Source organism: Pseudopodoces humilis, chromosome 2 (assembly GCF_049639895.1).
Source record: "Pseudopodoces humilis isolate 2021_Gansu_Grassland_sample_001 chromosome 2, ASM4963989v1, whole genome shotgun sequence".
Taxonomy (NCBI): domain Eukaryota; kingdom Metazoa; phylum Chordata; class Aves; order Passeriformes; family Paridae; genus Pseudopodoces; species Pseudopodoces humilis.
The window spans coordinates 38612410-38637873 of NC_142201.1; the positions used below are offsets into that span (position 1 = coordinate 38612410).

Sequence of the window (25464 nt, forward strand, 5' to 3'; positions counted from 1 at the left end):
AAACCACCACCCACTAAACCCAATTCCCTTGCTAAACATATTCAGGGGAAGATCAGCAATGGCTGGATTTACACACAATGTGAGTGTACGGAGTTCACTGGCCTGTTTTCCACGTTGGGCCACACCAGCCCAGCTGTACCCCACACCCCTGAGGGCCCACCAGGCAGCTGCCTGCTCCAAACAGTGACCTCTCACTGTACAATACCATGTCCTAAACCAACTCTGAAAAGAAGTGCAATGCCTTGATGTCACTCATTTGATAACCTGGGCATCTACCTCTCCCAGCATACCAGTGCTCAAAAACCTGTGCAGTGCAGGGGAATAAAATAAGGACAATAAAATAGCCAGGGTAGGAGAAAAACACCATTGTGTCCAAGGTAAATCACAATCAACAGCGAAAGTGAAGACACATGAATACTTAAGCTTCACTTCAAAAAAGACTGATGTTCCCCAAAACAATCCATATTTAAGAGACAGGCAGACACCCCACATCTTTCCATCTATTTTTTTTTTCAAGTCTTTGCTCTTACTTTTGCCATCTTACCCACATCTGACCTCAGGATTACCAAAGCCTGAACAGCACTGACTGTATCTCAGTGTAAGAAGTACCTTGGCAATTACACAGACGAGATAAATATCACTGCAGACTGCTATTTAAAAATGTGTTACTATGACTTAAGGGAGAAGAGAAAATTTTTAATTTCTCATAATATGGTACGCACAACCATTACATCCTGAGCTTTTAAAAACAAACTTTTGCTGATGTAAATACTAGAAATGGATGGTGTATGGTCAACAGAGCACTGCTGAAGCACGGGCAGTCACACAAGAGTGACGTTTCCCACCTAATTGCACAAACACGCCAACAAACCGCGGCACCTCGGTGGTCTGGTTCCTCACTGATATTTCAGTTGTTCAGCTGCTGCAGCCACGGACGCAGTGAATTTTGAATTAAACACTACTGCTCGGTGATGCTGACACTCGCAGTCAAGCATATCTTGATGAAATTAGAGATGCAGAAAATATTTTTTGACAGAGTGCACAAGCAAAACAGCCAGAAGTGCAGCGAGTTCAGTGTGAATGGCTCGTGCAGAGAGAGAGACTGGGGAGATGTTGAAAATTGGACTCTCTGATTTTGGCAGGAAGAGGCGAATTTTATTAGCAATCTATGCTGCAAACATAACTTTCCAACTATTAACAGTTTTTAGTTGCCAAAAGAAAAACACCATTTCTAATTGCCTCTCAGCTCTTACATTTTATAATGGAAAAAGAAAAAAGAGGAAGGCAAGAAAACTTACATCTCCATTATGTAAAATATCAGACCAGTGGAGAATACAGCAGCATTCCAGTTTAACAAAATCTTCACAAATGTAAACACTTTACAACCTTCTGCCCAAACCTGCAATTCCATGACAAATTAGCACACACATATTAAAAATGTGCAGGAAAGTTTTGCAAAGCATCATAGACTATATAGGAATTGGTAAAATAAGATTGATTATTCTTACTGTTGCTACCCCCTAGCATGCAGGGTTGTACAAGTCTAAGGGCATTTTGTTTCTTTGAAGAAACATGATATTCCTTTGAGTTTAACAGACGGGAAATTTTAAATGAATGCAAGAGACAGCAGGATTAATTCCAACCTGTAAAGCTCCAAACCCCACCTGTTTCACTGTATTTCTTCCTAGTCTAAGAAGGAAAATACAGCCTTTCTGACCCTGCAAGTACCACCATGATCCCTGAGCAGAGAAAATTGCTACGAAAAAATACTTTGATTGTCTTTGACTTAGAGGTTTGGATGGCCTAAATGAGACTTTTAAAGTAGCATGTCTAAACTTCACTGAAAAGATCCTCAGCTTTCTTCAAGGTCCTCAAAACTTACTAAGACACAGCTTGTGAAAATTAGTAGCTAGCTCCTTCACAGGGAAAGGCTGGCAAGCTCAACTGGGAAATACCCTTTAGTCAGAGCAGAGAGAGTGGCCCTTAGTGAAGGGCCAGATAGACTTGGTTCCCATGGGCAGCTACTTTGCCCAGTCAGAAACACACAGCTTGCCACTAAAACCAAACCAGCTGCTTTCAACCACAAGGCTGTGTAGGTAATAATTGCAAAGGTGTCTTTATACAGAACTCTGATCATTGCAGCCGAGATGCCCACACATGTGAACTTTCAGTTGCATAAGAAAGCACCGACTAGCTGCTCTATGAGGTAAGTGGGGACATTTCCTACCCTGCATTGTCAGAACATGGATAGCATATGTACTAGCTTGCACAAGACAGGGTCTTGAAAATGAAATACAAACTCTCCTACATGTCCTTACTGGAGCCATGGATGTTGGAGGGAAGACAATGGAGAGCTGAGCAATGCCTGGTGTGTGCAGTGGTTTGGAACCCATGCTGATGACAAAGCTAAAGGAGCAACACTGTCAGAGCACAAGGTAGGAGAGATGTATTCCACAATGAGCCCCCTGGACTACAGCAAGCCAGCTGAAGTACACAGCTGCTGATGGCCACACTTCCTCATTTGTCTCTGTGGCTGGGCACAGCCAAGCATGTGTGACAGTGCAGGCTCACCCTGAGACCTCTCGGGGCCCTGGACATTGCCTGCAACACTGCTAGGGAATAGCCTTGGGTCATGGTACTCTCCTTCTCCTCCATGAAATACTCCCAGGCCAGAGAGACACGCAGTTCAGGTGACACAGATGAGCAGGAAGCACCCCATCCTCACAGAAGCCTCTAGTAGGACCCAGCCACAAGGGCAGACCTGATGTTCCCGTGTCCAGGTCTAGCTCAGCTCCTGCACGCAATCTGGGTCCCCAGAGCGAGCACAGAGGAGCATGGGGACAACAAAACCCCATCTTTCCTTTGTCATTCCGTGAGATGGCAGAGGGGCCTCTGCAAGTGTGTGCCTGCAGCTTGAAGCCAGGCCCTGGGAGATGCAGCAACCATGACAGCCTGAGCACGATGCGCCCCACCAGGTGCCTGCTGGGCTCTGCACCCACCCCTACTGCTAGCCCCCTCACAGTGCAACAATTTACCCTTGAATAAATTAGCAATAATTGGAAATCCACTTCACTGGACCTTACGCAGCATGACTAATGTGACTCACTTTTTAGCTCTGTTCCTTTTGTGTGACTACTCAGCAAAGAGGGTGCCTTAGAAAAGAGAAGAACCAGTAAACTTTATGCTATGGAAAAAGAAATTACAGTCTCTGAAGAGTGATATAAAGGTTTAATGGGTGCTTTGGATGCACAAGAAGAGAGTGTGCTGAGAGTGCTGTGGGGCACAATGCTCCTACTGATGGCTTTTTGCCTTTGTATCCTTGTCTTTACCTTTCAGATGACGCATGTTAATTTTGGTGGCATGGGGACAAGGCTCAGAGAAGTACATTTCTGCAACAAAGGCAATACAAATCTGCAGAACACAAATAATTTTGAAGAAAAACTCCAGACTTGTGCTGTTTACTAGCAATGTTGTAATGGTTGGGTGGGCTGAGAGCTATCTGAATCTCAGTCTTTGTCTTTGCCTACATCTCTTACAAGAATGTGGTTAAGCCATTTTAACTCTTCCTTTATGGAAAAAATTAATATTAAAGGCTATTTAGAATGGTTAACACAGAGAAATTACAGCATTAAAATATTGCATGCCAGAAAGGTAACTTTTAAGAAGCAAGAGTGCAAACACTGTTAATTCTGGAGAGTCACATACATCCATTTTCTTTCCTAACCCTATTCAAGCTCATTGTATTGACCTAATTGCCAGGCTATGTTTTTTCAAATAAAATAAAATGAGGAGCGATCAGCACATAAATGCCTGTGTAAGCCCTGTAATATAGCACAGCTACAACATTCAAACAATTTGGCAAACTCCGTGCACTCAGAGTAACTTGCAACCTGGTATATGAAGTAAGCACTGTGAGTTACAATACAGAATTTGTGACATAATCAGTGTGGGTTTATTAATGTTATATGCAAACGCCATGTTTAAATATTTATCTTTTGGTACCTGCCAACAGGTATTTTCCATTCTAGGGGGAGTACTTTTCTCTTGATTTATGCACATAATTCTGACTACATGAAGCCCAGATATGCATGCAGAAGGAGAGAGAAATGCATCCCTGTAGCTATAATTTTTTCTAAGACATTAGTGAGACAAGTGTTTCACAATTGCTGTGCAGGATCCTTAAGCAGAAATTGTGGTGCATGAAACAATCCCAATTTCCAAGGAAAAAATTATACCCTTTCATTCTCATAGCAGCATGTAACTAAGGTTTAGATGAGTGAACAGATGCATGCAAAAATCAGCCATGAGAATGGAAAACATTCATTTTCACAATCTGCTAAATCTGCTAGGTATGCATGAAATGAAGCCAAAGAGATCTCCAGCAGAACGCAATGTCACAGTCTTGGCACAATGGGGAACTTTCTCAGATGCTGCTTGTGCCAGCACTGGCACTTTTACTGTACAGCTGTGTTTAGAGATCACTGAAATACACTGGAATCTCAGTTAATAATACAACTGCAATTAAAATATATTCTCTCCACTTCCCACCTTTTCAGGAAATTAGATGTGATTTTTTCTTATTATTGCAGCTACTGCTTTACATGAAGTAACAAGTTCAGCAGTGAGATTTTTCAAGTGTGTTTCCCTTTGCAACAATACAAGTCCCTTATCAAACCCTTTCAATGAAAATTTGGTTTTGTCTGCACAGCATTTACATGACCCTGGCTTAGTGACTTTATGCAATGCTGAAAAAATCTCAAATTTTATATGATTTTTTTAATATTACCGTTATTCTCAGCTAGAGAAGAAACGAACATATAATTAGACTGAGTAGATTAGATTGAATTAAAGAGCGCAGTCAAATATTCTCTTAAACAGCAGGTTCTCAGAAATATGGCTTCTGACTTTTCAAGGGTGAATTACGTGTCTTATTCTGTTGAAATGTAGATCTTATCAATTGAACATCACAGCTGGTGCCTGGCCTCCAAAAAACCTGTCTCTCTAAAGCCCAAAGAAAACAACTGCACTACCCTGTTTCATTTTAGCATGTTGAAAACAAGGGCCACGGGCAAGAAAGGATACATGGAAAAGCAGGAAAGGAGGAGACTGTTTCCTTGAGTGGCAGGCTTCATCTGGCAGCTCCTTTGTGCCTCCTCTTGATGCAGGAGTCTCAGGTCTTCCCATTCTTAAAGAAGGCACCTTCAGTGTCTTTTTCCCTAAATGCCATTGCTTGGAAGCACTTGGTTTTAGCAGCACCTTCAGGATGAAGACCTTTTTTGGAAGTGATAGGGAGAGGTTTTCTGCAGAGGTAGTGCTGTTTTCTGGTCTCCTGATGGGATTCTTTCTTTTTGTAAATCTGGCAGTTTCACACAGAAGGGGAAATTCATAGCTTATCTTTTGGGATCTTGAATCGATTTTAATGGCAAAAAGCATTAAAGGAACTTGTCACATGGCTTCTGGAACCACATGGAGAGTCAAGGATGTCTCCACACTCCAAGGCTGCTGCTCAAGCACTTGCATTTATATTTCTTGGCAAAACCTGCATTTATGTACTCACTCAATTTCCAGAACAGGGTGAAAACCAGATGCCCTTCTTTGCACCATGCAGCTTACTCCCTGGGATGTCTACATGAAAGATACTGTGATGATGGGGTTTATTTTAAGGAGGTGGCTGATTGGTAGCCTACAGTGTTGCCCTTTTCATGCCACACTCTGGAAGGAAAAAAAAATAACTATGAAAGGAGGTGTGCTTGCGCCAAGGCACTCTGTGAAGTATACCTTCTCTCTGATCTATGACCTGGAATCAGTCCCCAGAGACAGAGAGGTAGATGCTGCCAGGATGGCCCTTGGACTGCTTACAAAACTCTGCTGGAGTCCTGACATGAGGAGGAGGAAAATGAAAGGAGTAGTTTAGAAAAAAATACTTTTGTTTAGGCCAGATCTGTGACCTGTAAAGCTGCCTCAAAAGGGATACACAGCCTCTATACTTCCTTCAGAGGCTCCATCAAAAGGAATGCCTGGAATCTGCAGCTCTGTGCAGTATAATGTTTCACTGCATACTCCTTCCTCTTTGTTATGCTCCAGAAGCATGCATTACAATTTTGTACCTTCTTCAATGACTTACTTCTCCTTTTGTAGGGTATCTCTCTTTCTTGCCATTTAAAAACTTCCAGGGAAATTTCCACCAGAAGAATGGACAAATCATTTATCTAAGTCAGATGCAACATCAGCATCCACTTCTCAGGCTTGTCCTATAATTGACAATAATGATTTTTAACAGTGCTTTGTGGAATGAGTACACTGTATTTAGGAAATCCAAGCAAACTCTGCAAGTTTTTCAATATTGTGATGAAAGGATGGTGCCTTTCCTACTGTGGTGAATGGGGTGCAAAGCCGTGCTTTGGGATGCTATGTCATGGGTTACAGAGATGCTTTCACATAAGTGAAAAACATGTAATTCCCATTCTGTGACTACGCGGTGCAGCTGCTTTAGAAAAAGCTACAACAACAACAAAACCCCCAAACCCAGAACTAGTTTATTGTGGTTATTGCAAAGCAAGCTCTTCACTGAACGTGCTGTGAGCCTACCTTGGCAGGCCTGTAAGTTGCTTCCACAAGACTGATGAATGCTGGGGAACCCATTTGCATGGTTCGATGAGTCCATAGGAGAGAAGATGGTGTGCAGCCCCAGCAAGCGTTGAAAGCGCGAGACACGGAAACATGTAAAGTGCCAAAAGGGAACCAGCAGAACATTACGCTTGTATGAAATGGGAGTAATCTCATTACCAGAGGTGATAACCATTGCACCCCTGATGGAAATGCGTAATTACTGAAAACAGCTAATCAACTACAAGAGCAGCAGGGTAGCCAGAAGCTCCTATCTAAACCATCTACTGTGCTTAACCCAGTTGAGCTGCTCCTCCTCCTCCATCACCTTCTACAAAAGGATCAGTAAAGCATGCTGCACATACAGACCCTCACATGTGGGTCAGCCCAGCTGAGTGATACAGTGCTTTGAATTTTTACTTGCAAATAAAATGTGTATCAGTGAAGTCTCTGTCTTAATTCTACAAGATGCTCAAGCACACCACACTTTCAGCTGTTCATTTCATAGCTACGTCTGCAGATGAATGGAATTCGGAATAACAGTGTAACACCTGACTTCTGTTGAAAAAAAGGTGACAGCAAGATTCTCGTCTTTAATCTCTGATGCTGAGAAATCTTGCCTTTAATTTGCTAACAATATATACGGCTATGGACATTAAGAGGTGGAAATTCTCAGGCTAACGGTAAGGTAAGTTGACCTGTTAATGGGATCTGGGGAAGACTTGCTCAGCTTCACTGATGGTGAAACTGGTACCAACTAGCTGCTGGATTCAGCAGCTTCAAGCACATTATTTTTTAATTTTTCTGATCCTTACAGTGTCTATCAAGGCACTTCCAGCAAAAGGAGGAACTGGCTTGAATTGTTTATTGAACTGCAACAGGTGAGGGAAGAGTACAGAGAGAGGGGAAAAAATGGCAGTTATAAGTAAAAGATGTAATTTTCCAGTTACAATTAGAAAAGCAGTAAGAACTGCTCAAATTGTTTCAAGGTCTTTAAACAGGACAAACTGCTCATGGAGCTGGTAGGCTATTAGGAAAACGCATAAATGAAAATTTCCCTGGTAGTATAGTGATGGTACCAGTTTCATGCTTGTTGAGGATCTGATTTCTTGACTAAGTTAGTAAACTAGGAATAGAGCCACACAGGGAAACATGCACTGTGATGCTTCTAAAAAAAACAGCCATAGACCAAAATGTACAAGCTGTCCCTGGAGCACAGATATAAATCCAGGTCTGTCTTCTCTTAGGTTCATGTCCTGGCCACTAAGGTAGAAAGTCAGCTTCAGGCCTAGATTTGGTCTGTGGCCCAGTTTAATACCTACCTATTTAAAGCAAGGTAGAGGATGTTTCTACCACAGGGGTGTGTACATACAGATGGAGCACCAGAGTTTTATTTAGCAAGCAGGGTGCTGCTGTCATCACTCCAGATAAGGACAGATAGGCCTGGGCTCCTGGCTTCTTAGAGGAGTTTTCTAACCACTAAGAAAATCATGCGATCACACATCTATTTCCAGAAGGAAAGGGACCTCAGGAGACCACCTCATCCATCTGCCATCTCAAAGCAGAGATAACTATCACCCTACACCAGGCTGATAAGAACCTCACCCAGTCATGGCTTGGATACCCCACTGAGCAAGGACAGACCAGTGCTCCGAACAACCTCTTCCAATGTTTGACCACCTGCATGGGAAAGACTTTATTCCCTTTGTCTCCATTCAGCATCTTCCTTCAGGCAGGCTGTGGCTGTTGATTAAAGCCAGTCTTTGACCTTCCTCATTCTGTGCTTACATTCCCAGGTAATATTTCTCTATTCCTCCTTGGTAGCCCATTCCTGCATCCATTTCCTGTATGCTTCCTTTTTGTGTTTGAGTTAAATCAAGAGTTCCCTGTTCAGCAAGCTGGCCATCTGCCATGCCTGCCTGTTCTTCCACCCTTCAGATGATTTTTTTTCATTTTGTGCAAACTGTCACTGAAGTCTGACTGGCCCTTATGAGCTCCCTTGCCTTCAGGGGAAGCTTAATGTGAAATCAGTTCTGTCTACCAGCTGAAGGCTTGTGTCCTTGCCTTCTGAGCTGCCTTCAGGATCATAAACTCCAGCATCTGACAGCTCCTGCAGTCAAAACTGCATTTGACTGACAGTTCATTTTCATTCAGGATTCCAGCAAAGCATCTCCCCTAGTTAGTTGCTCGGCACTTGCACCAAAAATGTGTCTTTCTTGCATTCCAGAAATCTGGGTTTCTTGTGACCCATCACGTGATGCTGTCAGTAGATTCTAGCATGGTTAAAGTTCTCCATGAGAATCAGAAAGAATTTGAGATACTTCTTTCAGTTGTTTAAAGAAATACAAGTCTCTCCTTGATCAGTCACCATTAAGACATTCCTGTATTCTGGCTTTCCCTCTGACCCTGATCCATCAGCTTTCAGTAAGCCTTTTACCCATGCCACCATAGACATGACCATTATTTCCTCTTTCTTATCCTAGCCATTTTTAAATAAAAAGACCATGGCTTATATGCTTAGCATGTATCTCTTGACAGAGTCTGCTAGGCAAATTTTGATTGCTCAAGGGCCTCAGACAGAAGATATATGTCTGATAACCTTGGCATGAAAGAGACATGAAAGCTACCAGAAAAGGACAGAAACATTGCTGACTAGGCACAAAAGCAGACTTTCAAGCACTTAAGAGCACATTCAGGGATTACCAGTGTAGCTGGGAATAGCACTCGAATGCAGCTGTCTAAAGTTAACTCAAGGCAACTATAACATGTTCCAGTGCTAAAAAATACCTGAAATTTTGAAGCTGCATGATGAAGTGAGAACAAAGTCTATCGTTCATGATATCTATTGATTCTAACTGGGTAAAGAAGACAGGACAGAACAAGCTGCCATCATGATTTCATGATAATTTCTCAGCACTGGTGAAGCTGCTCCTGAAATACAATCTCCAGCACTGGCCTCTTACTTTGAGAGAGGTGTTGAGAGACTGTGGAGGGCAGTGAAGATGTGAGAAAGCTTTTGACACTGCTGCATAAAGCAGCTTCAAAGGAAATGTGCTAATGTGAGAAATGATCCCAAATGGAAGTTCTAGTTTCCCCTGCCAGATACATTCATCAGTAAAACAAACAAAAAAAAAAGACACAATTCTATAAATTCTCTGCTTCACTCAAGGAATTGGGTTTGACAGTCATAGCAGATTTACTACACATACTAAGTTTACTAAGCACTTACGGAGTTCAGGGTGGAAGAAAGCCACTTGTCTGGCTGACAAGGTGGGAACTTCTTGTGTGTAACTTGCCCATTTAAAAAGTAGCACAAGTTCTCTTTTCTTGAAGAGCAAGAGTAAAAAAATGGGCCTATAGACAGCCCCATGTGAAACCTCTGGCAAGACTTCATTGAGCTGAGAGGCTGCTGCTTTGTTCCACTGTTCCTCAGCTGCACCTCATTGGCTTCCCCAGCATTTCCTCACACCCTGAGTTCCACTTACCAAGTCTTGAATCACACTGGAAAAGAGCCTCCTTACCGCCAGCTACAGTGGACACAACCAGCTCATAGATGTCGCCTCTGCCATTACCTGGACTTCCCGCCACTACCCATTAAATATGCACAACATACATTATTACTGTAATATTTTTTCTGCTTTCCAAGACTATATGGCTTTGAAAGGTGAGACTTGTGGCTCTGTTCATCACTAGCAGCACAATGAAATCCCAAAGATTCCATGGAAAAAAAAAAAAAAAAGAAAAAGGGGGAGGTCTCTGAGATCCCTTGAGCCATGCTATGCTTTGCTATGTAGCACCACACTCAATGAAGAGGTGGATGTAGGAAGAGGTGATGTCTGCTGACCAGGAATGGGAATTGCTGTCAGAGGCTAGAAGCCAGTTGCTCTTTCTGCTAGTTTCTGTCAATTCACATCAAGTACTACTCAGAGGTTGCTCAGCGCATGAATCACCCCTAGCTACAAAATAAAGCATATGTGTGCAGGGCTGCTTTTAACAGCCTCAAGCACTGAAAACCACAACCCACCTTCACATTTCTGGGCATTTCCTTTTCTCCTCAGCACTTCCACTGTATCTCATGGATGATAAGCAAATTTGACAACATGAAGCCAGATTCTGAGGTCAGGTGCCCTGGCTGGCAATGCTCAGGCAACGCTGCTGTTGTTTTGCACGTGTTGGCCCTGAATGAGCTTCTACAAAGCATCTACTCCAGAAAAACACATACTCAGATACAAGAGTGCTGGGTGGCAGAGCCAAGCATCCTTCAGTGACCTCTTTCACAGTCAGGCAGCAGCCAGTCACAGCAGGCATAGGATCATCTGGAAGATGGGTCTTCTGCTCAGTAAGTCCATTGTCCCCTTGCATCTCCATCTCTCAGTTCCAGAGACTGAATGCAGATGATGAGTATCCTATTAGGTGATGTAGCTGCAACTCCCTGGTCATATAACAGTCCCAGTCCACATAATCTTTCTTTATTTCTCATCTGACAGCTGCTTCCATATGAAAAATGAAGAGCTAAGCCTATTGACACAAGCTGAGGAGGTAGACGAACATTTTAAAAACAACCTGTCTTATGGGCCAAGTCTGTATACCTTCCAACTCTGATAGCAAACCTGGAAACAAAATACCATAGCATTGCTCATTACTTAAGGGGGAAGGGAAGATAGCTCCTTTATCAAGGACCGTGTGCTTCTGGGACACATCAAGTTCATGTCCTTCCTGATGTGAGAAATCACAGGCACCCTGTACTCCCATTTCTCTGAACATTCTCAGCACCTCAGAGAGCTGTGGCAATGGCTAAAAGATCCCTGTATGCTTTAAAGCACCAAGCTTATGGTCTGTTGCATATGGAATAAAAAACACATTTGGAGGACAGATTTTTGGAAAAGAGCCACAACAGAGGGCAAACAACTATTTCCCATTCCTATTAGGGTTCATTATCATTGGTGCAAAATGCACACAACAATCTTGGTCCTGTTGATGCTAAATTATGTGAGTTTTCCCACTGAAATACCAGTTCCAAAGTTCTTCCTCATGGCACTGCCTTCAAAGGAGGATAGATAATATGGCAACTTGGATATTTCACACTCTCATTTGTAATTATTGAAATTCCCTATTAGATAAGAAAGAAGAAATTTATGAGACAAGATGGAAGCCAAAAAAAGTTACTGTAAAATTTGTACTGGGTCAACAACACTGAATACGATGTTGCAAAATCTAGAAGAAATTGTTTGTCATATTTTTGTGACTGGTAAATTTATTAAGTGGATTCTTCTTAGCTCTCCACACAGAAGATTACTAATTTTGTTGTTTCAGTGCTGCAACTGTGATTAAGTAAAGCCTCAGATTCTAGCCACAGAATCTTCAAAATAATTTACAGGAGATGCATAATTCCCAATTTAAAGTAACAAAAGTTTTGTTCTGCAACTATGAATTGGACAAAGATTTTTTAATTGAAATATGACATGGTACATACCTTTATATAGCTTATGGCTATAGCTGAATATCTATATACCTTATAGCTATGCAGTCTATGTATTACAGGACAAGCAAGTTCATTGTCCCACTCATCCCCTGTACCACTGCCTACAGCAACTGACCCAGAACTGCTCTTCAAAGTGTGTAAGGAGAACTTCATCAGGGTCTCTGTGGAACAGCTTGACAGGCCTTTCAGTAAAGGGATGAGTGTTCCTTCTGCACTGCTGTCAGTCTTCGTACAGCTGGAATACAGAGACAGCCTCCCAGGACAGGAGAAGGCCTCAGTGCCTATCCCATGCTCATTTGGATAACTGAGAATTAGCCACAAGGCACGTATAAATCAATGTGTGGGTTATATATGAATTATCAATTGTGGTATCTCTTCCTACTCAGTGTATTTCCTTTGTATCTGAGGCAGAACATGACCACTCCCAGAATTCACCTCATGCATATTTCACTCCATTTTTCCTCCCTGCACTATTTGTGCCATTTATCTTGTCCTATATTCACTTTCTTTTTTCCCCTACTTTTGGGAAAAGCATCTAATATCCCTGTAGCATTAGTTTTTCTTTGTTAATGTCAAAAAATGTTAATCCGTGAAGACTTGCTTCCTAGATAATGTTAATTCAGCTGTCAGTTTTATAATAGGATTATGCTTTCCAGGATTTAAAAATCCCACTTGTTAGCTACAAAACAGACTTCTACTAACAGCTATAAAATCTAATTTAATCCCTATTGGCATTAACTAAATAGCTGAGGTATAATTTCTGTCTAGCTGCACTTAACACCCTGCTATTGCCATAAATATATAAAATTCCCTTTGAAGTTATAAAAGAAACTGTTTGGTAGGATAAACAGGGTCTCGTGAGTCCAATCATATGTTATCTCCAAGGCATAACAAATGTTGTTTACATATTATAAGGATTTTGTGGACAGCATATTTAAATAGATTCATCCATGTTTACATGTATTAATTTGCCCTTTTTCTCAAGAAAATGCATACTAAATTATGATCCATAAATATTCTATTTAAAAATAATTGGTTAATGAGTGGAATATTTGGTCTGTGTGGAATTAAAGCTTAAAATGTAACCAAATAACCTGACTAAGCTGGAAGAAAATACCAATTTGTTCCACATATCCCCCTTTTAATGCACAATTGTATTGTGAAACCTTAGAAGATAACGTTATCCTAAGTCTGGCATAGGAGCAGCTATTTTGAAGCAATGTAGCAAGAGGCTGTAACAAGTAAGGAGGAAAGAATGAGAAAGACATGGTTTATAATCATCCTAAAATGAACAGCCAGGATCTTTATAACCATTTGCTCCCAAATGAGGAACAACACAAGGATTTATGGTCTTCTGCAGCTCAGTGATCAAAATAAAAAAAAGTATTTATAATTATTTTCTCCCAATCTTGAAATAACTGGTAAGTACATTGTTCTGGAGAGGGTAGCCCTAGTGCACTGCAGTGGAAGAAGGATAGCAAAAGAGCCATTACAGTGATCCACAGTAGGCAGCACTATGTTATGCAGGAGTTAAACCAGCAATCTCAGAGCAACCAAGCTGCCTTAAAGATAGAAATGGTTAGTCAAACTCAGAAAACACTAGAATTTCATTTATGCTTTCAAAAAAGATGCAAAATGCTGATTAGACTCCACAGTCAGCTTATCGTTTTCCTTATTGATAGACAAAAAGGCAGATCATTTTGTGATATAGCCAAAAAGAAAGATAAGCAACCTCAGCAAAGCAGCTGACATTAACATCCAAATCTCTAGCAGGCTGGATTTGCAGATGTGTGCAGTTGTTTTTGGAGATTTGTAAAATATACTTTGGACAGTACATTTAGATATGCTATCTCCTGCACATGCCCCATACAGCTACAAAAACCACTGTCAAAACAGCAACTTTTCAAATGCAGCTGGATGTTTTGACTTACCCACAATGAAGAAAAAAACTGGCAAGCATTTTTCTTTGTAAAAGAATTTCTTGCTTGGAAGCTCAAACTCTGGGCATGGCAATGTGTAACCTAGGGATGTATTAAGAGCTTTCATGCCCCTGGAGCCTGCTGCATACTATGGAGCCAGCAGATCTGTGCAGGTTTAGATGGGAATAAACAAATGCATATAGTTCCTAATGCTCCATCCCCATTTGTTATGCTTTTACGACAGGGACTAGAAAAATCACAAGACTTGTGTATTGTGTTCCATTCTATATATGAGAGCACATTAGGTTTGTGGCTCTGGATGTCCTCCACTATCAAGTGAGCCAGAGATTTTGGGTATCAGCTTGTTCCATGAAAGTGTATTCTTCTGGTGTATAAAGCACAGCTTTAGAGTCTTTCAGAATTTGGAAAGAAATTCACAGAATATGTAAAAAACAGGGCTTTAGGAAATCGTAATCCATGTGTTTTGTCTTCTGTTGAACAGAGATAAATTGCTTCCTCTAAGTTAAAGGGACGTCATGGGATGGTTTTGATTCATGGTGGAAATAAAAGGCTAGCTTTAGACAGTTCTATGCTTATTTTGCAACTAGCACAGTTCACATGCCTTCAATTCAATATATGCTGGTGTATAGGAGGAAGATGCTCAAACTCCCTAAGGGCTTAGTTCTGAGTTACCAATTTGGACACAAATGTCCTTAATATATTGTGAAATGTTATCTGAATAAGGACAGCAGAATCCATAGCACTGCCAGTATTGTGGACTCCTGGGCATACAGTGAAAGGAAAGGAGGCTTTTGCATAGGTACTGGTGGTCTAGTTCCCACCACTCTGTGCTAGGATCCTTTTATCTGGTCTCCAGAAGAATAGTAGAAGAACCCAAAGATATAGATGTTAAACATATTTTTGGGGGAATCTTGGCAGCTGACACCTGCCAAGATTCCCAAGCCTAGCCATGACAACACTTCACCTTCATCTGCAACTTCCATGCATATGGTTATGCCGTTTCTCCACCTGACATCAGAATTATTTTCTCTTATCCAGCATCTCACCACATCTCCTTGTTATAATAATAACACAACTAAACCCCAGGTGAACAGGTATTGTTTAAACAGTTTGGTAAAATAAACCACAGATTTCACCAGAATCTTCTGAGTATCTCTGAGGTTCTTCCCGCTCTTCAGTGGGACAGGTCTAGCTTTGATGGAACCAATGCACTGGGGAAAGCACCATGCATTACCACCTTTCCTTCCCTACCTATCTTGCCCAAATTATACCACAGGACCACTGTACCACTACCTGTGACCACAGAGATACCTTGTAGATAAGTTTACCAAAGAGGGCAAGGGCTGTATTCTCTGTGTGTCCTACTGCTTTCTGGTCCATGTCCCTATTAATGGGGGTCTGTGGGTTTCCTCACGCTTCACTTGCCACTCCGTGTTTGAAGTGTGGGCCTTGCAATGAGGAAGAATAAGCAGGGTGGACCACTATAGTGGACCACATTGTGCTATGAGCACAATGAAATCTTAAGTTCAAGACTAGGTTTCAAGATGAATTGCAATAGAAACTTGGATACACAAACACATTCCAATGCCTGCTCATTGTCAACAAAAAAAATCAAAGGAGATCTGGAGAAAACAGTGTTAAGTGTTAAGTACCCCTGTGACTGAGAAAGGGGCAGGACCTTTATAGTTTCCTCACCCCTGGTGCCATTGCAGCCCTGACTACACAACACAAAACACAACACAACACAACACAACACAACACAACACAACACAACACAACACAACACAACACACACAACACCACACCACAACACAGGGCATAGTTTCGCATACAAAAAAAGTACCCAAATTTGATCCCATATATTGTTTCTCAGCTAACTATGTAAACTGAACTTTTTAGTATTAGCTTGGTTTTCTGTAGGACACTTGAAACTCAACAGCTCCTTTCAAACTAAGTGGTAGGTGCTCAGTGGCTGTGTAGCAGATCCTTCCTGCTATGAGAACAGACGAAATATGAAACTTGGTCCAGAAATGTGTAGCAAGACATTCTAGTCCTATAGTTAGCCTTCAGTACCAGGTGTGCTGATGTGCCTGCAGTCGACTACACACAAAAGCTGAAGGACTTACAAGTCCATACAAATATTAACTGTATGTTTTAAAATATTTTCCAAGGTCTATTAATATATTCCTGTCTGAAATCCCTATTAATACTGAGCCTAGGCATTTTCCCTAAGTTTCTAGACACCATTCTGTCAGCAGTAATAATTATATCAGTACATGTCCAAGTCAAACTTAATTGGATACATCTGAATCAGTGGAAAAGAAATAACTGGCAATTCAAAGGCTCTGCTCGAAGAGAAACAGGCATTACTGAGCTCATTAAGAAGAAAATTGCTGAATATTGTGATCTCCTTATGAATCCTCAAATCTTTATGTAAGGAAGATGATTGGCTTGTAGAGTAAAACAATAGGAACAAAAACTTTTATTGTCACAGTCAGTACTCAGGAGTGGCAGTTCTTCCAGGACCATGGTGGGATTAATGAGGAAATGAAAACACTTTACAACTTTCATAAAAATGTATATTCATCAGAACTCTTCAAGGATCAAAAAGGCCTTGCAGAGTTTCACCGTACAGTTCAGCTTCCCTACAATAAACCAGAGAGACTTTTGGACTCCCCAATTTCTACAGAAGAAATTTCCCATGCTACTCAGACTTTTAATAATGACAAGCCACTGGGGAAAGCAGCATTCCCATTTTAATTTTGTGCATCTTTTGAAGAGAAGTCACCCTACTATGCGCCTGTGTACATTTAATCATTCTCTACACACTTTATCAGCAAGCCTTCTCCCTGTAGGAGGAATACAATTAGGTACAGTACTAATTTATTATAAATAAAGCAAAGACCTGGTAAAATAACCTAGTTATCAATGTTTCATGCAACTGTGCCTATGAAGTACTAGCTAACAGTCTCACTATGAGCTTAGAGAAATACCTGCAGCATTGATAAATCCTAACCAACACAGCTTTATTAAAAAAAACCAAAAAAACAAAAAGAGATAATCATCATATAATACAGGAAAACTGTTGGTTTTAATTGAAGTAACTAGAGATTTATGGAAACCAACTGGAGCTTTCTTCCACTAATACTATAAAATCCTTCAATAACATCAGTAAGGAAACGCATCTCAACAAAGGAAGCCTCGAATTTTTTTTTTGTATACCATGCTGACCCATTTTATGTGTTTATCTCCATCCGCAAATTTAGTTGAAGTGTTGTTTTATATGCAAGAGCCTCTTATCATCAATGATAAGGAATAAAAAGGTCAGAAGGTCTCAGATTAAGGGGAAAATGTTAGGCAAGGATGCCCTCTCTCTGGCGTGCTGTTTGTTCTGACCCCAGGATCAGATCACTAGAGAGATGGAGGAGGCATTCTCACGGGGAGAAATCTCCATAAAATCAGCATGTCTGTGGATGACCTGCTCTTAACTGTAATGAATGAAGAGTCATCTCTTACATATGTGTTATTCATAGTAGACCACTTAAAAAATGGTCATGCTTTAATCCTATTTTTAAAAACAGACAATTCAAAAGAATTAACTGATTTTTCCTTCTTCCATGACACAGCACAACGAGTTTTTAAGTGGCTCCATGATATTATGTATGAACACATTAATACTGTGATTCTAAGAGGACATGCTTCAGATTAGTCAAATAGGCCCTTCCCTATACCTCCACTTAACATAACCAAACTTCCCCTCACTGCTGAGGAAACTAGGGAGAACAGGAGAGGCTCAGGAGCCACAACTTCCCCTCTCAAGGAAGGGATGTGGGGAATGGACAGAGTTGAAGCTTCCTCTTCTCTTGCTTAAGTGCTGGAGGAGAGAGCAACATTTTTTCTAAAAGAGACAAAGCAACATAATGACAATTCACATTAAATAAAGCTTAGGAGCTTAAACTCTAATCAGTCTGGCATAACTTTACAGTGCAGGCCTGAATATCAGTAATTTTTTCATTGGATGAATGAGGTCTATATAGCTCCTGAGGATCAACAATAACATTTCCTATTTTCCTAGAGGAGTGCACAGACTTTTCTCAGCCATATGTACACTCCAAGGGATTGCTTTTACGCCTCTGATACAAAAAAAAAAACATGAGCAGAGGGAACATGGGGCTTTGTTTTGATTCTTAATTATAACACCAGCACTCCCCATGGAAAGAAAAGGCCAAATCATAGCACTTTCAGAATTTGCCTGAGAGAATTTTCAAAGGTCATCTTTGGCAGGAGGGATTGTGCCCGCCTGGCCTGATGGTGCTCTAAAGGGAGCTGCAGAGTGTGCCATGTTATCGCAGTTTCTCCAAACCACCCTGCAGACCACAAACAAGATAAAGCCACAAATAGCATTGGTTTGGAGGCATCAAAATTCTCCAAAACAATCGCCAAGGACTCAGAAAGATACATAAAGACTACAGTAGGAACCTCAACTGTTATCTTGCTAGGCTGACCTGGGAGCTAACACCTCCTGGATGCTCTGAAGAAGAGCACCAGCAAGACAGGATCCCGCTGGAAAAAATGGAGTTCTAGAAAACTCTCTTGTACGGGTGGTAACTTTACGTAACCTGTGGGAACTAACTACAAAATCTCAGCTATGTTCTTGGAAAATGAATGCACTGACATGGAAATCTTCCTTATTTCAACAGGAAGAGAAAACTTTTCCACCTGATAATAGATCCACCTGACCTACAAGCACTGTGAGTAATGCAGCTCTACAGAGGAAAACTATAGCAAGAACTGCTGGCTTGGCTGAGAGCCCTTGAGACAGCTCAGCTTTTACACAGAGACCTTTCAATTTTATAAGATGCAATTCAGCTTGCTGGCTTATATGAATCATACAAGCATGTCAATGCAGCCATTTTTAAAACCTTTTTATTTTTCACAATCAAAATGAAGGCATATTCAGACAGTTTCCTGTGAAGACCTGAAATAGATACCGGCTATTTTTGTCTCTAAGAGTGTGATGCATTTGTGACCTATCAACACTGCAATCTGTATTATTTCTAATTTTATGGTTTCAGAATTTTTATTAGAACTGTTCACTTTAAAATATCACCGAGCCTGTAACTCTGAGTAATTTCTTTAAAATGTATAACAACACTTGAGAAACTTCATATGTACGTCAGTGGCAAAGAAATCCTTTCTTTGCCTGTGAATAGTACCACAGGGAAGGCAACTTCCCTTTACTAATATTCAATTGTTTCCATAACCAAAATTTAAATTTCTGTTGTAGAAATACCCAATGTCTTACAGAGTCAGAAACTTTGAGAGGCAGTTGACAGCTTACATCATGTGACATTATGCATCTGAACCTTTAAAAACATCATGTGGATCTCCAACCAGGATTTGAGAACAGCATGATCTGTAGGTATGTTCAGCAAGACTAAAGCTACCTTTGTAAAAAAAATTTCAGCAATATCTTCATATTGTCTCATCACCTTTCCTATTCTGAATTTTTGAAGACCTCCTACTGTTCTGCCCAATCCCAAAGGTGTTGCAAAAGCCCCTGTGCTACTCATACCAGGATCAGGTCTAACCCCACTTTCAGGGTTAGTACTCAGCATACTATAACAACTTTGCTTTTTAGCCATTTCTTCCCACTGGTTCTCCTCAGAAAATTCACTGAGAAATTTTCTCCTTGTGAATGCTGTGAGGTTGTTTCTGTTTTTCTGATTTAGTCAAAGTAACAGCTAGAAAATAAGATTGAAAAGAAGGAGAAAGAGATGACACATGAAGTTGTGGTCAGTGCTGTAGCTCTTGAAGGTAAGAAATGCAGGCACTGAAATGGTAAAGAGATTAAGGTATGGGGATGGGTTCCCCTCTTCTGGTGCTCTCTGTCAGCCATTAGAAAACATAATAGTGAGGGTAAGGCACAGGGAAAGCAATCTTTCAAAATTTCATTGAGAGAAAGTATTGCATAGAAAATAGTTAAATATTTTTATTTTATAGCCACAGCTTCAAAAGCTGCTACTGCAACCAAATGCAGTTTTGCAAATGTTATCAGTTTCAGTAACAAGAAGCTCATCTTCCTTATTTCCTTATGAATGAGCAAGCAAATAGAGCTGCTATTGCAGCCAGATTATCAATCTGTCAAATTTTGTTTTAATCCTAATATAAAACACGGTTAGGAAAACCAACAAATATGAAAATAATGTGACAGCAAATTTACATTCCTGTTGATAAATAGCTTTCACCTGGAAACATTTGCACCAATTTCTTGTATATATTGTTTAAAATGGCTGAGTTGGCAGTTACGTTTAAGGTCGAACTCAGTGATCTTAAAGGTCTTTTCCAACCTAAATGATGCTATGATTCTAAGATGTGAGCATACCAAAATTGTTACTTCCATATATTAAAAAAAACCCTGTAAGTGAAACTGAATGCATGCTAGATCATTCTCTCTTTTTCCACAGTTTAATGTTAACAAAAACTTGGCACAGGTACTTGACATATCCACATCCATCTCCCACTCTGCTCTCCATCCCTGTCCCAAACACTGATATTCTCAGATCTAATTTCTCCTTCCTTGAGAAACATCCCTAATGGCATTTCCCCCCAAAATTTCAGGAAGTATATCTTTCCAAACACCCTGAAGCTCAAACCCAGACTCACTCTATTTCGCTCACAATCTGAAGATACTTTCATTTCAATAACAAACCGCCCACCTGGTAATTCTGTACTAATGCTTCCTTTCCCATTTCTCTTCTTACAGACTGTTTCCTCCTCTTCCCTAAGAAATGTGTTGCAATAATAACAGTATCTCCCACACTTCTGTGATGATAGCTTATGCCCAGTTCTGTATTTAGGCAAAACTCCCTCCCCACTTAGTCACACAGGATCTCTTTGAGTTCTGGGTAACCAGATTTTCCCAACGCCTTCACAAAGCTTATCACTGTGCCATTATTTTGTATATCTTAAGAGTTATCTTTGTCTTCCTGGTTGTCACTTCCCTAAGGCAAAGGCAATGTTTTTCCACAAGTTCTCTTTAATGCTGATTATATCACACAGATAATTTTTAATTACCTTTCTGTTCAGAGCAACACCATCTTCACAGTCCAACACTGCACAATCTACGTTTAGTGATGGGATTTTTCTTATCTTCTTTTCATCATCCGCAGGTACATACAGCACAGCCCGCCTGGGAACATACTTGTGTGATGATGTAAAGCGATAACTAAGCTTAGGAACACCAGCTGGCAGAGGAGAATCCACCCTGTAAAGGATATTGTTGAAATTAGACTATTGGCAGCAATGCTGTAAATAATACTTGACTATATTTTAAAAGCAAAACATTCCTACCTAGATAGTGGCTGGTTTTGGGATATTTATATACATATTTTCCCTTTGGAAGAGTCAAGCTAGGGAAATATCAGTATTACAGTTAATTACAATATGAAACTCTAAAACCACTGTGTTCAATAGAAATTGCAAACTTAATCATAACTGAAGACCTGCCAGGGCTGAGGTTCATCCATGCAGCCTTAATTACACTGCCCGATCTGGGTGCTACAGCAAGCCTGAAATACAGAAGGGTGGTGGTTGGTTTTTCCCTGTCACAGGACTCTGTAGGATTAGGACTGCTTTGGGGAGGGGGCTGCTATCTGCTACATTTCCTCCAGGAGCTGGATGTCACACTGTGAATGTCAGGGGTGCTGGTTAAAACAAGCACAGGTTTGCGAAGTTCATTTTGCAACCTTAGCATTATATCAACAAATGTATTTGCATGCAAATTTTAAATAAGCAAGATGATGGAGGGAAAAATTAAGAAAACAAAATGAAAACCCCGTGTGGTGTGGAACCTCGCTACTCTCTTCAGACCTTCAGATCCACAGCACAGACTTCCACTGACAGAGTTCATAAACCCACCAGCATCAGCAGTAGATTTTTGGCTGTGGAGTCTTTTAAAATTTGTAAATGCTTTGTGCACCACACTTCAGTGCAGGTGTGAGCCTTTGCTGCTACACGGCTTGAGAGGTTAACATCCCTGCGGCCTGTAGGTGTGAGGTCTGGGGTTGTCTCCACCATGTGCTGACATTCCTGGTGAGGGCCCAGCTAACCTGCTCCAGGCAGGAGCTGGGTTAGTGCACTTGGAGGCTGTGGGACTGCCAGAGGAGCCTGCTCTTGAGTGCCAGAGGGAGCTTGCTTTGCTCCATAATTACAAGCACAGAGGAATATAGAGAGTGCCACTGTGTTTCTCGGCCTTCCAAAAAAAAAAAACCCCTTGCATGCTCCTGTTCCTCACCACTGCATGTTGTACCCCCCAGGCCTATTCTGCTACATCAAACATGAGGACAAAATAATATAATTTCCCTTCATACTAAGCACAAAGCACTTACACCACCAAATAATCCTACCATATAACACCATTATGCTTTATCGTGTATATTATTCAGCACTTTGAATAATGCAAAGCTTTCCTAGCACCATGCTGAACATGTCATTGTTGCATCATGTCAGGGACCCATGCATTTTCCTATGCCCCTCTTAATAACGCTTCCCAAGTTGCTAGACTTGGATGACACGTGGCTATACACACATATGGGTTTTCTTCAAAGCACACATGACTAATGCTCTCAAATGCTTGGAAACAAGTTCAGTCAATCTAAATCAGAGCCAATGTAGTCACTGACAGACCGCTGTAATACTTGCCTTTCTAAGCTGAATCTGTTGAAGAACCTTCTCTTCCCCTAGAGTGTGCACCCTAAAAGCTGAATATAAGACTTGGGTTAAAAATATGAGGAAAGTTTTTATCACATTTTACCTCAGTAAACTATTCTGTCATCTCATCTGCTGCATCTCTGCATACTCTGTGTGGATCCACTTTAAGAGCCTACAAAAACCACTGCCAGGCTCTTCTGGTAATGCTTAACTCAGTTTAAGAAATGGGACAGCTTGGCAGTTAAATAAAAATTATCTTATTAAAAATGCCAGTACTACCCTTGTTAATAACAGCAACAGCTTCAAGACTCAGGTGGTGGAGGTCCTATCAACACCTGGAGACACACAACTGAGACCCACTGAGCCCTTCCAAAGTACTCTCTGTCTCTTTCTCACGATCTACTTCACGTTTCCTGCTTCAGGCTGAAGTGGGGATGGTAATAGAACTTGTGGCAACTCAAGTGGCTGCTAGACAAATCCACTTAATCTAATTTTCTCGCAGTAGTACACTTTGGGAGAGCAAGGATGAGGTGGAAGACTGGTTTATCTCAAACGGAAAGAGGAGGATCTTTTTTCAGTGTGACACAGAGGTCAGTAAAGAAGTCTGCAGTCCTTCCCTAAACACATATGAGGGAACAAAAGTGATTAGTTTCTATTCTCTTTCTCTGATGGCCTCAGTCTTGTGGTTCCCAAGGGCACAAAGGAGTCAAAGAGCTCAGCCCATTAATAGTTAACTCCAGCCTAGAGCCAAGCAGCCCCTGAAGCACCCTTAATGACTGCCTCTCACCAACCCTCCAACCAGCCAGAAACCTGATAGACGTGGCTAACACCATAATCTCAGAGCATGCTGAGATGAGATGTATCTTCTGTCACACATGTTTCCCAGGATTTCTTCTGGGCTGTCATCAAACCAAGGGCTGTTTGACCAGCCGTTTTCACTCTCACTGCTGCAAGCCCCATGAAGGCAGCCCTGCTCTGCATACCACACACAATGGCATGCAGTGTTGTGTAGGTGAAAACCCATTACCTGTAGACCAGATTTAGTCAGGTGTCACCATCCATGCCTATGAATTTGTGTTTAGATGGAGGAGCAGTACAGCTTCCTCAGCAGACCACCTGACTCCAAAGAAGTGATAGACCTAATCCATTAAAACGTCATCACTTAATAGGCTTAATACTGAAAATGCTACTGCCAGGTGACTACTGACATCTCCTCCTCAGCTAAACAACTTTGTAGCCGCATGGGCTCAAACAACAGGTTTCTTAGGACATAAATTATTATAAAAAATATACTGTTGATGTGTCACATTATTAGTTTTATGGGATATCTTAGCAAGTTGAAGAATAAATATTTTTTTCAAAAGGTATGGCCAAGAAAAAGATATATACAGCAGGAGCTGGTGTCAGTGGACCAACAAAGAATCCTTCTCCTTTCAAAACTAAGAGCTCTAGAAATATTAATATAAAATAAAAGTTTTCAAAAAGTATATTTAGATATGACTGCAGTAAATGGTATCACATGCTAATTCTTTGACATATATTCTTTAATCATCACTGTGCATTTTCCTTGCAAAGTCATATTTTATGTTCTACAATAAAAAATCAGAGGAAGACATGGATTAATTAATAGATCCATTTGTCTATAGACTTATTTTAAACAGTGGCAAGGCTTGGGGTGTTCTGTATATGAGCAGTTAGCTAGTCTGGTAGAAAACACTCTCCTGATTATCTTGACTTCTGTTATTTTGATAGAATAAAAAATCCCCAGCAGTTGCTTTTTTAGGACAAAAAACCCACACAGCACTGCAGTCTTGATTATACTGTTAACCCTGTGCCATAAAGAGGAGGAAAATCTTACATATGTTTCCTGGCTCCAAGTATTTTAATGATTCAAACTAAGCTTGACTATGCTTTAAACTAAACACATGGACAAAAGCCAAGTGAATTTGCTAAGACAATGTTTCTTCCTTTAAGCACTGTAAGTTAAAACAAGGACTAGGCTATTGGGTAAAGCTCATTAAATTGTTTTACAGCAGCATATTTTCATTCATAGCATCTGGCAGCATGCTGAGTGCTCTTGGGTCTTGGAAATAAAACTAAATTTCTTCAGCAAACATAACACTCTACTAAAGTCTTCATCAAATATGTAAAAGTAGCTGGCAAGTTAAAGTTACTCGTGGTCCTCTGAGAACCATTTCACCCAAGAGTGAATAGTTCATCCTCAGGAAGGAGAAAAGAAAATCTATTTGACTACCAGGAGACACTGCAGTTTGCAATGGCAGCCATACAGCGTGACTGCGAGCAGTGAAATTACCCCAAATTATGCAAATTTCCCTGCCGTAAACTGTATTTTCACATTCCAGCATTGCTCATAGTCATACACATACTTAACTGCACACACCTGTGCAGTCACATTGAAGCCAACAACATATAGCTCACAAAGTAAAGTACTCACACAAGTGATTTCCAGCGCTTTAACCTGTGCCTCTGTTCTCTGTTTATTTGCTAAATCAAATCACCCCTGGAAGATCTGCCAAACACATAGAAAAATATTCATTGCTCAATAGGTCAAATCTTTCCTTCTACAATCTTTGGCATAGTGTTGTCAAAGTGTCTGCAAAGAGCATTTTTAGACACTTCACTAAAACTTTTAAAAATCTGGATAATATCCACATGTGTTTTTGACCTCTGTGCATGTAACTGCATACCATGATATCCATGGAA

At 40.8% G+C, this 25464-nt stretch overlaps 1 protein-coding gene across 2 annotated transcripts in view; it reads right to left on the reverse strand.

The window, feature by feature from the left end:
• Positions 1-25464, reverse strand: part of CLYBL (citramalyl-CoA lyase) — a 163505-nt gene that overhangs the window by 54281 nt on the left and 83760 nt on the right. For both annotated transcript variants that reach the window (XM_014263033.2, XM_088051573.1), the window contains exon 2: positions 21106-21295. In XM_014263033.2, the coding sequence (XP_014118508.2) occupies positions 21106-21295 (190 nt within the window). The remainder of the gene's footprint in view (positions 1-21105; positions 21296-25464) is intronic.